Source organism: Oncorhynchus mykiss, chromosome 10 (genome assembly GCF_057628025.1).
Source record: "Oncorhynchus mykiss isolate SJ-2025 chromosome 10, ASM5762802v1, whole genome shotgun sequence".
In the NCBI taxonomy this organism is placed as follows: domain Eukaryota; kingdom Metazoa; phylum Chordata; class Actinopteri; order Salmoniformes; family Salmonidae; genus Oncorhynchus; species Oncorhynchus mykiss.
The window spans coordinates 29,942,501-29,957,152 of record NC_143031.1 but is presented as its reverse complement, the minus strand read 5'-3'; the positions used below and the strand labels follow the sequence as shown (position 1 = coordinate 29,957,152).

General features: G+C 44.0%; 1 protein-coding gene across 1 annotated transcript in view; it reads right to left on the bottom strand.

Moving 5' to 3' along the window:
- The window catches only part of LOC110533617 (polypeptide N-acetylgalactosaminyltransferase 10), a 99,433-nt gene that overhangs the window by 11,822 nt on the left and 72,959 nt on the right, over positions 1-14,652 (bottom strand). Inside the window, exons 7-8 of the mRNA XM_021618016.3 lie at positions 11,978-12,095; positions 3,076-3,183 (exon numbers count right to left, since the gene is read on the bottom strand). Coding sequence (XP_021473691.3) covers positions 3,076-3,183; positions 11,978-12,095 — 226 coding nt within the window. The remainder of the gene's footprint in view (positions 1-3,075; positions 3,184-11,977; positions 12,096-14,652) is intronic.

Below are 14,652 nucleotides of genomic sequence, written 5' to 3'. Positions count from 1 at the left end.
GACACACTGAACTCTATCTGAGAAGTAGTTGGTAAACCAGGCGAGGAAATAATTTGAGAAACCAAGGCTGTCGAGTCTACCAATAAGAATGTGGTGATTGACAGAGTCGAAAGCCTAATATCTTATCGATGGCGGTTATGATGTCGTTTAGGACCTTGAGTGTGGCTGAGGTGCACCCATGACCAGCTCTGAAACCAGATTGCATAGCGGAGAAGGTACGGTGGGATTCGAAATGGTCGGTAATCTGTTAACTTGGCTTTCAAAGACCTTAGAAAGACAGGGTAGGATAGATATAGGTCTGTAGCAGTTTGGGTCTAGAGTGTCACCCCCTTTGAAGAGGGGGATGACCGCGGCAGCTTTCCAATCTTTGGGAATCTCAGACGATACGAAAGAGAGGTTTACAGGCTAGTAATAGGAGTTGCAACAATTTCAGCAGATAAGGGCCCAGATTGTCTAGCCCCGGCTGATTTGTAGGGGTCCAGATTTTGCAGCTCTTTCAGAACATCAGCTATCTGGATTTGGGTAAAGGAGAAATGGTGGGGGCTTTTGCGGGTTGCTGTGGAGAGTGCCGGGCAGTTGACCGGGGTAGGGGTAGCCAGGTGGAAAGCATGGCCAGCCGTAGAGAAATGCTTATTGAAATTCTCAATTATAGTGGATTTATCGGTGGTGACAGTGTTTCCTAGGCTCAGAGCAGTGGGCAGCTGGGAGGAGGTGCTCTTATTCTCCATGGACTTTACAGTGTCCCAAAACTTTTTTTGAGTTTGTACTACAGGCTGCAAATTTCTGTTTGAAAAAGCTAGCCTTAGCTTTCCTAATTGCCTGTGTATATTTGTTCCTAACTTCCCTGAAAAGTTGCATATCACGGGGGCTATTTGATGCTAATGCAGAACGCCACAGGATGTTTTTGTGCTGGTCAAGGGCAGACAGGTCTGGAGTGAACCAATGACTATATCTATTCCTAGTTCTACATTTTTTGAATGGGGCGTGCTTATTTAAGCTGGTGAGGAAGGCACTTTTAAAGAATAGCCAGGCATCATCTACTGACGGGATGAGGTCAATGTCATTCCAGGATATCCCGGCCAGGTCAATTAGAAAGGCCTGCTCGCAGAAGTGTTTTAATTAAGGAGCGTTTGACAGGGATGAGTGGAAGCTGTTTGACCGCTGACCCATTACGGATGAAGGCAATGAGGCAGAGATTGCTGAGATCTTGATTGAAAACAGCAGAGGTGTATTTGGAGGGTGAGTTAGTTAGGATGACATCTGCGAGGGTGCCCGTGTTTACGGATTTGGAGTTGTACCTGGTAGGTTCATTGATAATTTGTGTGAGATTGAGGGCATCAATCAATCTTGGATTGTAGGATGGCCGGGGTGTTAAGCATGTCCCAGTTTAGGTCACCTAGTAGCACGAGCTCAGAAGATAGATGGGGGGCAATCAATTCTCATATGGTATCGAGAGCACAGCTGGGATGTCTATAGCAAGCGGCAACAGTGAGAGACTTGTTACTGGAAAGGTGAATTTTTAGAAGTAGAAGCTCGATTTGTTTGGGTACAGATTTGGATAGTAATACAGAACTCTGCAGGCTATCTTTGCAGTAGATTGCAACACTGCCCCCTTCGGCAGTTCTATCTTGACGGAAAATGCTATAGTTAGCAATGGAGAGTTCAAGGTTTTTGGTGGTTTTCCTAAGCCAGGATTCAGACACGACTAAGACGTCCAGGTTGGCAGAGTGTGCTGAAGCAGTGAGTAAAACAAACTTAGGGAGTAGGCTTCTAATGTTAACATGCATGAAACCAAGGCTTTTACGGTTACAGATGTCAACAAATGAGAGCACCTGGGGAGTGGGAGTGGAGCTAGGCACTGCAGGACCTGGATTAACCTCTACATCACCAGAAGAACAGAGGAGTAGGATAAGGGTACGGCTAAATGCTATACGAACCGGCCGTCTAGCACGTTCAGAACAGAGAGTAAAAGGAGCAGGTTTCTGGGCATAATAACATAGATTACAGGCATAATGTACAGACAAAGGTAAGGTAGGATGTGAGTACATTGGAGGTAAACCTAGGCATTGAGTAATGATGAGAGAGATATAGTCTCTAGAGACGTTTAAACCAGGTGATGTCATCGCATATGTAGGAGGTGGAACAACATGGTTGGTTAAGGCATATTGAGCAGGGCTAGAAGCTCTACAGTGAAATAAGACAGTAATCACTCACCAGGACAGTAATGGACGAGGCATATTGATATTAGAGCGAGGCATGCATAGCCAAGTGAACATATGGATCCAGTGAGTGGTTGGGCTGACTGGGAACACGGCGATTCAGACAGTTATCAGGCCGATGCTAACACGCTAACAGTTAGTAGGCCGGGGCAGGCAAGCAAGCAGTTAGCAGGGGCTAGCAGTTAGTAGACCGGGCCTAGCAAGTTAGCCTTTGGAGGACGTCGCGATGGGGGTAAGTCTGTTTTTGCCTCTTCGTGCGGTGACGCCGATAGGCCAGTCATGGAATTATTAGGGTTCCAAGTAGCTCTAGGTAGCTAGCAGGTTAGCAGAATGGGCCTTCAGCGGGCATTGCACCTGAGGGGCCTGTTGGAATCCTCGGGCTTTCTGTGAAGGACGGTATTAGCGGAAAAGCTTTCACTTCTACCCACGCACAGCGCACACTGAACTACCGCAACACTGTACGCTTCCTTGTCAATGTGCTCGCAGATATCAAAGCATGTGCCGCCCGCTAAATAGGCTACACACGTTCAGGAGCAGAGATGTTGTTGGTCAAGCTATTTAACGAGTAGGGAAAAAAATGCAAGAACCGGCAGAACACTGCACATTTTAGAGCAAGTGCACATAAAAGCAGGGCAGTAAGCTTAATAAAAAATACAAATAAAAAAACTTGCCTCAACTTAGCAAAGTAGCAAGATTGATACCGTACCAGCGTACATGAACCTCAAATTGCGTGCATGGTACACAAAATGCATACAGGTTAGCAGGTTTGCATGATATACTGTAGTATGTTTTTCTTTGTAAATCCTTTTCTACAGGAGAAAAGAGGAAAAAGGAGGGTCTAGGAACCAACACTCACCCTAGCCAGGCTGACCCCGCCAGGGACCTTGTAGGGGACGTACTTCCTGTAGATGTGACCCACCCTGGAGCACGGGATGTCCTCCATACGCCCGCCACACATCCACACCTGTGAGACAGCGAGAGAGGGCGGACAAGGTAGAAGGAGAGAGGTTTAACACAGCCAGCTGTGTGGGGGTCAGGGCATCACTGCAGTGTTAGTGGGTGTGTCTCCTGTGTCAGTGTGTGCCTGTGGTGTGCAGCTGTAAACAGTATGAGGACATGAGAGGCTGACAGGTACTAGGAAAGCAGGGCGGGAGAAAGAGAGTGGTTTCAGAGGGAGAGATGGAGGAATTAGAGAAAGACCAATATGGATTTTTGGGGTCAAGGAGGCTGATGGCCAATATTTTAGGGCGATATTCAATATCGTAATATTTAAAAAACCATACATTTCACTTTTTTTATTTATTTTTTTACCAATCTACCAATTTATATTTTTACCAATACATAACATAATGTTAACACTTTTATTTGAATTGTAATTCTCTTGATAAACTGGGTAAATTAAGATGGCATTGGTCTACAAACAATACAGGTGAAAGAATATTCAATAGGAGTGTGTGTATGGATTGAGTGATTGAGCTTGTTTAGGCTGATCAGTGGAGTCTATGGTGCTACAGACGACAATCTGTTTTCCTTCCATTTGGGACTTACATTAGCCTAATGATCAACAACATTTGCATAGAAGCATCACTCCAGGATGTCACGCCTGTATGGAAGGACATATAGGCACTGCTGTTTGAGAATATAAAATAACATATTTTCAATTCAAATAGCTCCTACGTAACATGATTTGTGATCGGGAAAAGGTATATTTTTCCAGCTGTCAGGACGCACCCCTAAACATCTCAGGTGCCAGGACAAAATTCGAAACAACTCAATTGGCTAGTTTAGACATTTGCCAAGAAATGGGCGGGTTGTAACTTGATCCTACTGCTACGATTGGATAGAGAGGCTGTAACTCAGCTCCCTTTTACACATCTCCCTTCATCGCTCATATCACTTGGTGCCATTTACTGTTACTATGAGAACTAGTTCAACGGCGATGACATTTTCTACCAAGCCATAAATGTGCATAATATCTAACAAGGAGAGGGAGGGTAGGAAAAATTCATTGGACAAAGCCTATGGGAAAATGTTGTTTTTGTCAAAAAAAAAAAAAAAGTAAGGTCTGTGTTAAACACAGGTTTAAGAGGTCTTACACGATTTACTCTATGAGATAATCTTCATCCGCCAACATCGCTTTGTAATCCAAAAAAACACAAAGGCTTTATAATTCATAAATGTATTGTTAAATTGACTGATATGTCATAGAACAAAATGTTTAAGATCTTCTAAGCCTGTTTTAACCAATTTTCAACGGTTATCCCAAAACCCTATTCTTTCCCCATAGGAATGGCTGAAAAAAACCTAGGTAACTAATTAATTTATGTTTTTTAGGATTACAAGCTGGCAAGCTTCATGGCCAACATTTATTTAGGCATTTTAAAACCGTTTCTCCTTTCCCTATTACGACAATCATCTAATCCGACTTGCAACCGTGAATTTACAGATACGATTGCAGTTGGTCAGATCAGCACACCAGTAAATCAGATCAGAGTAAGTCAGATTGCTCGTTCCCGAACATGATGCATGTGCAGAATGATAACCAGCTAATGTTAGCTAGCTATGTTGGTTATTTCTATCTGATTTCTCAGCACCATGGCATAGTAGCTAATATAGCTAGCAAACTAACACCGCAGATGAACGGATTAGTTATCGTAATCTTCGCTAAAAGGTAACATAGCTATCTGCTTAGCTAGCTTGCTTATTGCATGCATGTTCGGACATGTCGACATAAGCTTTATTTATTAGTGAATGAACTAAACTAATATTTGCAACAGGAGTTTGATTTTGGTCACTGTGCCAATTCATCCTTTTCTTAATACTGCACGTGTCTGTTGGAGAATGAGCTAGTTCGCTGCTGCTGATTTTCCCACCAAGACATTCCTTGGCATTGTTCAGTGCTCATGGCTCAGGCGGTGAGTGGCGGCTGGCATAGTAGCAGCTTTGCTGTGTAGAGGGACTATCGGCTAAGCCGATAAAAGGGCCGACAGCCGATAGACTAGAAAAGTCCAATATCAGCCTGAAATATACGATTATCGGTCGTTCTCTAAGAGGGATGACGGATAAAAGGTAGCAGGGAGGCACAATAGCTATACAGTGACATCACTACACAGAGAATAAGACTACTATAAATGCCTCATGGGCCTCTTTGGACAGACATATGGCTAAGACGGAAGGAAAACCTGACTATAGAAGACAGCATGATGCTAAAGGCAGGCCTGAAATGTCACTGTGTGAATGTGACATACTTCAGGTTGACTCTTCTGGGTTAGGTGAAAGCTTTGAGCCATGGGCCAAAACAAGTCTACTGTGAACTTTGTGCTGCAGCCCTGAAAGGGACAAGAGGTTGTCGGAGGCACCATCACGTGGAAACTCCTCATTCTGATTTGTAATCCTCCATTTGTGTGTGCCTCAAAAGTATTCTCACTTAAAAAACATCAAGGATCCGCCCCTTTAATTTCTTTCTTTTTTTTTGTTGCCTAAAATGACATACCCAAATGTAACTAACTGCCTGTAGCTCAGGACCTGAAGCAAGGATATGCATATTATTGATACCATTTGAAATGAAACACTTTAAAGTTTGTGGAAATGTGAAATTAATGTAGGAGAATATAACACATTAGATTTGGTCAAATATATTGCAAAGAAAAAAACATGCGTTTTTTTTGTACCATCAACTTTGAAAGGCCATAATGTATTATTCCAGCCCAGGCACAATTTAGATTTTGGCCACTAGATGGCAGTAGTGTATGTGCAAAGTTTAAGATAGATCCAACGAACCATTGCATATCTGTTCAAGATGTTGTATCAAGACTGCCCAAATGTGCCTAATTGGTTTATTAACGAAGAAAGAAAGAAAATGGAGGACAAAAGACAAGGGTAGAGAAAGAGAAACACAGAAAGGAAAAGAGGGCCTAACAAAGTAAAAGCGAGGGGAAGAGCAAGAAAGGGAGGAAATACTTTGTGTAGTTTTTGCTGACTAAGGTTCCTTGTTAGATGGGCTACTGCCAGATGAATGTTTAATGGCGTCTGGGGCTGGGCAGGTGAGTCCTGGTGTTCACGGAGAAGGCCAACAGAGCATTAAATATACATCACAACTTGTAGAGGCATGGAAGGAGGCACGTACTCATGCAAATGTACACGTGCACACACACATCACACAGATGTCACACACAGTAGAGGCTCTGGAGGCCAGGCTGAGGAGGGGATACGCCTACTGACTGACCCTGGAATGAGGTCACTAGTACGACTGTGGAGCTGTGGTTAACCCACAACGGGACATTTTGGCAGAGTGGCAATGAGTTAGAGATGATGCCAAAATACTCTGCATCTTCTGCAATTACTCTGATACTTTGAATCGCTCAAGAACATCAAATAAATAAAAAGGTTTTGAAATGAAGGTTGGGTAAGTAATCAATTACACTTTTTGCATGTCTCTGTCAGGTGGTAGGCTAATTAGATGGCAAGATGTGGCAGTATCCAGAGCCACATACTGGTGTTGGCATTATACTATATACACGTTCTCTTTAACCACAGATCTAGGATCAGATTAGCGTACCCCCAATTACAACCTTAAATATCAGGGGAATACAACATACAGTGTCTTCGGAAAGTATTCAGACCCCTTGACTTTTTCCACATTTTGTTACATTTTAGCCTTATTCTAAAATTGTATTAAATCGTTTTTTTGCCCCTCAATTATAAACAAGACCCCATAATGACCAATCAAAAACAGGTTTAGAACAGGTATATTTTTTAAAAACCCCAGAAATAGGTTTAGAACAGGTATATTTTTTTAAAACCCCCAGAAATATAATATTTCCATAAGTTTTCAAACCCTTTACTCAGTACTTTGATGAAGCACCTTTGGCACCGACTACAGCCTCAAGTCTTCTTGGGTATGACGATACAAGCTTGGCACACCTGTATTTGGAGAGTTTCTCCCCTTCTCTGCAGAACCTCTCAAGCTCTGTCAGGTTGGTTGGGGAGCGTTGCGTCGCTGCACAACTATTTTCAGGTCTCTCAGAGATGTTTGATCGGGTTCAAGTCTGGGCTCTGGCTGGACCCCTCAAGGACATTTAGAGACTTGTCCCAAAGCCACTCCTGCGTTGTCTTGGCTGTATGCTTAGGGTCATTGTCCTGTTGGAAGGTGAACCGTCGCCGCAGTCTGAGGTCCTGAGAGCTCTGGAGAAGGATCTCTATGTACTTTGCTCCGTTCATCTTTGCCTCGATCCTGACTAGTCTTCCTGCCCCTGCCTCTGAAAAACATCCTCACAGCATGATGCTGCCACCACCATGCTTCACTGTAGGGATGGTGCCAGGTTTCCTCCAAACGTGACGCTTGGCATTCAGGCCAAATAGTTTAATCATGGTTTCATCAGACCAGAGAATCTTGTTTCTCATGATCTGAGAGTCCTTTAGGTGCCTTTTGGCACACTCCAAGCGGGCTGTCATGTGCCTTTTACTGAGGAGTGCCTTCTGTCTGCCCAATCTACCATACAGGCCTGATTGGTGGAGTGCTGCAGAGATGGTTGTCTTTCTGGAAGGCTCTCCATCTCCACATAGGAAGTCTAGAGCTCTGTCAGCGTGACCATCGGGTTCTTGGTCATTTCCTTGACCAACACCCTTCTCCCCGGATTGCTCAGATTGGCCGGGGAGTCAGCTCTAGGAAGAGTCTTGGTGGTTCTAAACTTCTTTATTTAAGAATGATGGAGGGCACTGTGTTCTTGGGGACTTTTCCCCAGATCTGTGGGCCTCCCGGGTGGCGCAGTGGTTAAGGGCGCTGTACTGCAGCGCTAGCTGTGCCACCAGAGACTCTGGGTTCGCGCCCAGGCTCTGTCGTAACGGCCGCGACCGGGAGGTCCGTGGGGCGATGCACAATTGGCCTAGCTTCGCCCGGGTTAGGGAGGGTTTGGCCGGTAGGGATATCCGTGTCTCATCGCGCACCAGCGGTTGCCAGGTGCACAGTGTTTCCTCAGACACATTGGTGCGGCTGGCTTCCGGGTTGGATGCTCGCTGTATTAAGAAGCAGTGTGGCTTGGTTGGGTTGTGTATCGGAGGACGCATGACATACAACCTTCGTCTCTCCCGAGCCCGTACAGGAGTTGTAGCGATGAGACAAGAGAGTAGCTACTAAAACAATTGGATACCACGAAATTGGGGAGAAAAAGGGGTAAAAATTCAAAAAATAAAAAAACAACAAAAAAATATATATAGCTTTTTGGTCTAAACTCCACTTGTTTGGAGGAAGAAGAACACCATACAACTGTGAAGCATGGAGGTGGAAACATCATTCTTTGGGGATGCTTTTCTGCATCCCTTTCTGCAAAGGGAACAGGACGACTGCACCGTATTAAGGGGAGGCTGGATGGGGCCATGTATCGCAAGATCTTGGCCAACAACCTCCTTCCCTCAGTAAGAGCTTTGAAGATGGGTCATGGCTGGGTCTTCCAGCATGACAAGGACCCGAAACACACAGCCAGGGCAACTAAGGCTCCGTAAGAAGCATCTCAAGGTCCTGGAGTGGCCTAGCCACTTCAAACCTGAACCCAATAGAACATCTTTGGAGGGAGCTGAAAGTCTGTATTGCCCAGCGACAGCCCCGAAACCTGAAGGATCTGGAGAAGGTCTGTATGGAGGAGTGGGCCAAAATCCCTGCTGCAGTGTGAACAAACCTGGTCAAGAACTACGGGAAACGTATGATCTCTGTAATTGCAAACAAATGTTTCTGTACCAAATATTAAGTTCTGCTTTCCTGATGTATCAAATAATTAAGTCATGCAATAAAATGCTAAGTAATTACTTAAAAATCATACAATGTGATTTTCTGGATTTTTGTCTTTGGTTTTAGATAAAACAACCATACTTACAGTATCAGAAAAACACCCCAGGATTCCAATTAGCAACGGTAGATACAGTTGAAGTCAGAAGTTACATACACCTTAGCCAAATACATTTAAACTCAGTTTTTCACAATTCCTGACATTTAATCTTAGTAAAAAATCCCTGTTTTAGGTCAGTTAGGATCACCACTTTATTTTAAGAATGTGAAATGTCAGAATAATAGTAGAGAGAATGATTTATTACCAGCTTTTATTTCTTTCATCACATTCCCAGTGTGCCAGATGTTTACAAAAACTCAATTAGTATTTGGTAGCATTGCCTTTAAATTGTTTGTTTAACTTGGGTCAAATGTTTCGGAGAGCCTTCCACAAGCTTCCCACAATAATTTGGGTGGATTTTGGCCCATTCCTCCTGACAGATATGGTGTAACTGAGTCAGGTTTGCACACGCCTTTTCAGTTCTGCCCAAAAATGTTATATAGGATTGAAGACAGGGCTTTGTGATGGCCACTCCAAAACCTTGACTTTGTTGTCCTTAAGCCATTTTGCCACCACTTTGTAAGTATGCTTAGGGTCATTGTCCATTTGGAAGACCCATTTGCGACCAATCTTTAACTTCCTGACTGAGATGTCTTGAGATGTTGCTAAAATATATCCACATAATTTTCCTGCCTCATGAAGCCATCTATTTTGTGAAGTGCACCAGTCCCTCCTTCAGCAAAGCACCTCCACAACATGATGCTGCAACCCCCGTGCTTCACGGTTGGGATGGTGTTCTTCGTCTGCAAGCATTCCCCTTTTTCCTCCAAACATAACAATGGTCATTATGGTCAAGCAGTTCTCTTTTGTTTCATCAGACCAGAGGACATTTCTCCAAAAAGTACAATCTCTTTTATGGCGGTTTTGGTGCAGTGGCTTCTTCCTTGCTGAGCGGCCTTTCAGGTTATGTCAATATAGGACTCGTTGTACTGTGGATATGGAGACTTTTGTACCTGTTTCCTCCAGCATCTTCACAATATCCTTTGCTGTTGTTCTGGGATTGATTTGCACTTTTCGACAAAGACAGAACGCATCTCTAGGTGACAGAACGCGTATCCTTCCTGAGCAGTATGACGGCTGCATGGTCCCATGGTGTTTATACTTGCGTACTATTGTTTGTACAGATGAACGTGGTACCTTCAGACGTTTGGAAATTGTTCCCAAGGATGAACCAGACTTGTGGAGGTCTACAATTTATTTTCTGAGGGCTTGGCTGATTTCTTTTGATTTTCCCATGTCAAGCAAAGAGGCACTGAGTTTGAAGGTAGGCCTTGAAATACATCCACAGGTACACCTCCAATTGACTCAAATGATGTCAATTAGCCTATCAGAATCTTCTAAAGCTATGATATAATTTTCTGGAATTTTCGAATCTGTTTAAAGGCATAGTCTACTTAGTGTATGTACATTTCTGACCCACTGGAATTGTGATACAGTGAATTATAAGTGAAATAATCTGTCTGTAAACAATTGTTGGAAAAATTACTTGCGTCATGCACAAAGTAGATGTCCTAACCGACTTGCCAAAACTATAGTTTGTTAACAACAAATTTGTGGTGTGGTTGAAAAACTAGATTTAATGACTCCAACCTAAGTGTATGTAAACTTCCGACTTCAACTGTACATAATTCAGAAGATCTAGCAAACAAAAACGCTGATGTAGCTTAGAAAGTTTCAAAATACAACTTACTAAGAAATTCACTGCCTGTGTTACCAAAGTATTATCTGACAGCAATGAAGAGAATATTCTCTAGTCTTGGCCATGGTTTTATTATCCGCTTCTCTCTGAATTCCAACAGTTGAGAGAGAGTATTACACTGGTAAAAGAATTATCTAAATGAAGGGTCGCTTCTAACATTTTTGACTCCTATACCCAGACCAGGGCTGAGACCTGTCAAGGGTCCAGACGGCAAATAAACCTCTAATTTGATGAGAGGATGGGTTGAGCTGCACCCTCCCCAAACGTTACCTAGGTTTTCATGTTCTAATGCAGTATTTAGCCAAGCAGAGGAGTGCCACTTCAACTTTCTGCTGACTTTTACGAACACTGGCAGTATCAGTGAGCTGAATATAAGTGAGTCTGTAAGAGCATTGTGGTTTTAAAACCACAATTTAATTATTTTGATGAGCTTTCCAAAAAACTTTAGCTCCAAAGGGGAAAGGGAGGGCCGGAGTTGGGAGACAGTGGAGAGACTAGTGCTTTACATGCAGCGAGAGTCCGCATAATAAATGGCTATCCTATGGAATAATTCATAGTGAGGCAGAACTCTAAAGCATAATCTAATATGGTTTCTGAGTATGATGGATGTAGGAGTTCTCCGAGCAGCAGAGCGGATTTGAACCAGAATGATTGAAACATGAGGTGAAATCTGAATACCAACTTCCACCATTGCCTTAAAGCTAGTTAGTTAATGGGTTTCTGATAAAAACTTGGCAGCGGTGGCTTCAGCTTGTTGATGGTGTGACGGTTCGTCAATCGGGGTGTGCAAACCTTTGTTCCATCCCAGCACTGACACACCTGACTCAGCGGTTAGCGCATTGGGCAAGCAACTGAAAGGTCACTGATTGGAATACCCGAGCCAACAAGGTGAAAAATGTGTCGATGTACCCTTGAGCAAGGTACTTCACCCTAATACGCTCCAAGGGTGCTGTAGTACTATGGCTGACCCTGTAAAACAACATTTCACTGCACCTATCGGGCAAATTATTATCAGGCCCTTTATTATGAAGTGTTGCAGTAGTACTGGGCTGGAACAAAAGCCTTTTTTTGTGTATCTCCAGGACTAAAGATCAAAGAACACTGCTGTAAGTCAATAAGGGCATCTTCCCAAAAACAACTTTGCCATCTTAGTGTCCATTGTCATTGTGGCATTTTACCTTGAAAGAGATTTCGTACTGCTCTCCTCCCCAGATCTCCAGTCCCGTGTCATATCCTCCCAACTCCCAGAACCACTTCCTGTCCACGGCAAAGAGTCCGCCAGCCATCACAGGAGACCTGATGGACAAAAGGGGGGGTGGGGTGTAAGACAACACCAATACATGTCACACTCATACCCCAACATGATGACATTGTCCCTCAATCAATCACTGGCTTCAGACCAGCCAAAATGACAGGAATATATTAATTCTCATGAAGGATAAATCAAAAACATGTAAGTCAGTGTGGAAAGGTGACTGCTATGGCAGGCATGCGGTTTATAACCGTCTTTATAGACTGTTTGTGCGAGTTGAAGGCTTTATTACTCAACCAGACTCATCAATTTGGGAATTAACTGCAGGCTTACCCGGGGGTTCTCTGAACACAGAAACAATTAAACCATCAACGCCATGGCGGAACCTGACTGGCATAATAAGCACCATACTCAACTCATAATGTTAAACACATAATAAAACTCAATTTCCACTGTACAGTAGGATAGTTTCCCTCAAGTGGCGCTCAATGAAAATCAGGACATAGGCTGCATCGAGGACGTCTTCCTTCCCCACAGTGACTGTACCATATGCCAACCAGAAGCCATGGATTACAGGCAACATTCGCACTGAGCTAAAGGGTAGAGCTGCCACTTTCAAGGAGCGGGCCTCTAACCCGGAAGCTTATAAGAAATCCCGCTATGCCCTGGGACGAACCATGAAACAGGCAAAGCGTCAATACAGGACTAAGATTGAATCGTACTACACCGGCTCTGACGAGCGTCGGATGTGGCAGGGTTTGCAAACTACTACAGACTACAAAGGGAAGCACAGCCGAGAGCTGCCCAGTGACACAAGCCTACCAGACGAGCTAAATAACTTCTATGCTCGCTTAAAGGCAAATCACACTGAAACACGCATGAGAGCATCAGCTGTTCCGGATGACCGTGTGATTAAGCTCTCCGCAGCCGATGTGAGGAAGACCTTTAAAACAGGTCAATATTTACAAGGCACTGGGGCAGACGGATTACCAGGATGTGTACTCTGAGCATGCGCTGACCATCCGGAAAGTGTCTTCACTGACATTTTCAACTTCTCCCTATCTGAGTCTGTAATACCAACATGTTTCAATCAGACCACCATAGTCCCTGTGCCCAAGAACACTAAGGTAACCTGCCTAAATGACTACCGACCCGTAGGACTCATATCTGTAGCCATGAAATGCATTGAAAGGCTGGTCATGGCTCACAACACCATTATCCCAGAAACCCTAGATCCACTCCAATTTGTATACCGCGCCAACAGATCCACAGATTATGCAATCTCAAATTGCACTCCACACTGCCCTTTCACACCTGGACAAAAGGAACACCTATGTGAGAATGCTATTCATTGACTCAGCGTTCAACACCATAGCTTAGTGATGAGCTTTGAAGGTACTAAGGACCCTGGGACTAAAAAACCTCCCTCTGCAACTGGATCCTGGACTTCCTGATGGACCGCCCCCGGGTGGTAAGGGTAGGTAACAACACATCCGCCATGCTGATCCTCAACACGGGGGCCCCTTAGGGGTGAATGCCCAGTCCCCTCCTGTAACCTCTGTTCACTCATGACTGCACGGCCAGGCACGACTTCAACATCATCATTAAGTTTGCTGATGACACAACAGTGATCACTGACAACGATGAGACCACCTATAGGGAGGAGGTCAGAGACCTGACCGTGTTGTGCCAGGATAACTCTACCTACATGTACATATTACCTCAATTACCTCAACACCGGTGCCCCCGCACATTGACTCTGTACCCCTTGTATATAGCCCCGCTATTGTTATTTACTGATGCTCTTTAATTATTTGTTATTTTTATCTCTTACTTTTTTGGGGGGGTATTTTCTTAAAACTGCATTGTTGGTTATGGGCTTGTAAGTAAGCATTTTACTGTTGTATTCGGCGCACGTGACAAATTTTGATTTGAAATCTTGTTGAGAATCCCAAGGAAAAACATACTCCTGTCAAAACTTGTGTGTGTGTGTCAGTGGTCAGGCGTGTGTCAGAGATGCATAGTTTGGTAAGTCTTCGTTATGTGTGTATTCAACTGGGGCCAAAATGGTAGTAGTCATTTGCCCCTCCGTGATTTGATGTGCTGTCACTCTCATGACATTTAAACTTATCTGATGGGGTTCTAATAAATCAGTTGCAGAGGGGTGATTATGAACGTAGTGTGTTAATTGATGAACCAGGCAGACAGGATTTGTACAGAATTTGGGGGGACCCTGAATGGCATCCTTATTACTGGAGACGTGTCCCTGACTGGAAGGGCTATCAGAGGGAGACAATGAGACTATTAAACAGGCAGGCTACAGTCTCCACATACACACCACAGGCTGTCATGGCAACTAGCGGCCCCCTTCAACTCTAAATTGGAGGCAGAGATGAACCCTCTCTGGATGGATATTGGAGGGGAGAGAGAAGTTAGACGTTTGAGTGACTCGTAAGAAGGCCGGGCAGGCAGATGTCTGGGTCCTAAACTTCTCCGTTAGAATGATCAATTAAGGGAAATCGATAGTTACATATCGCAACATTATTTTGGAAGATATTATATCGAATCTTTGACTCCAAGTAACAATTTGGGGGGAAAAAA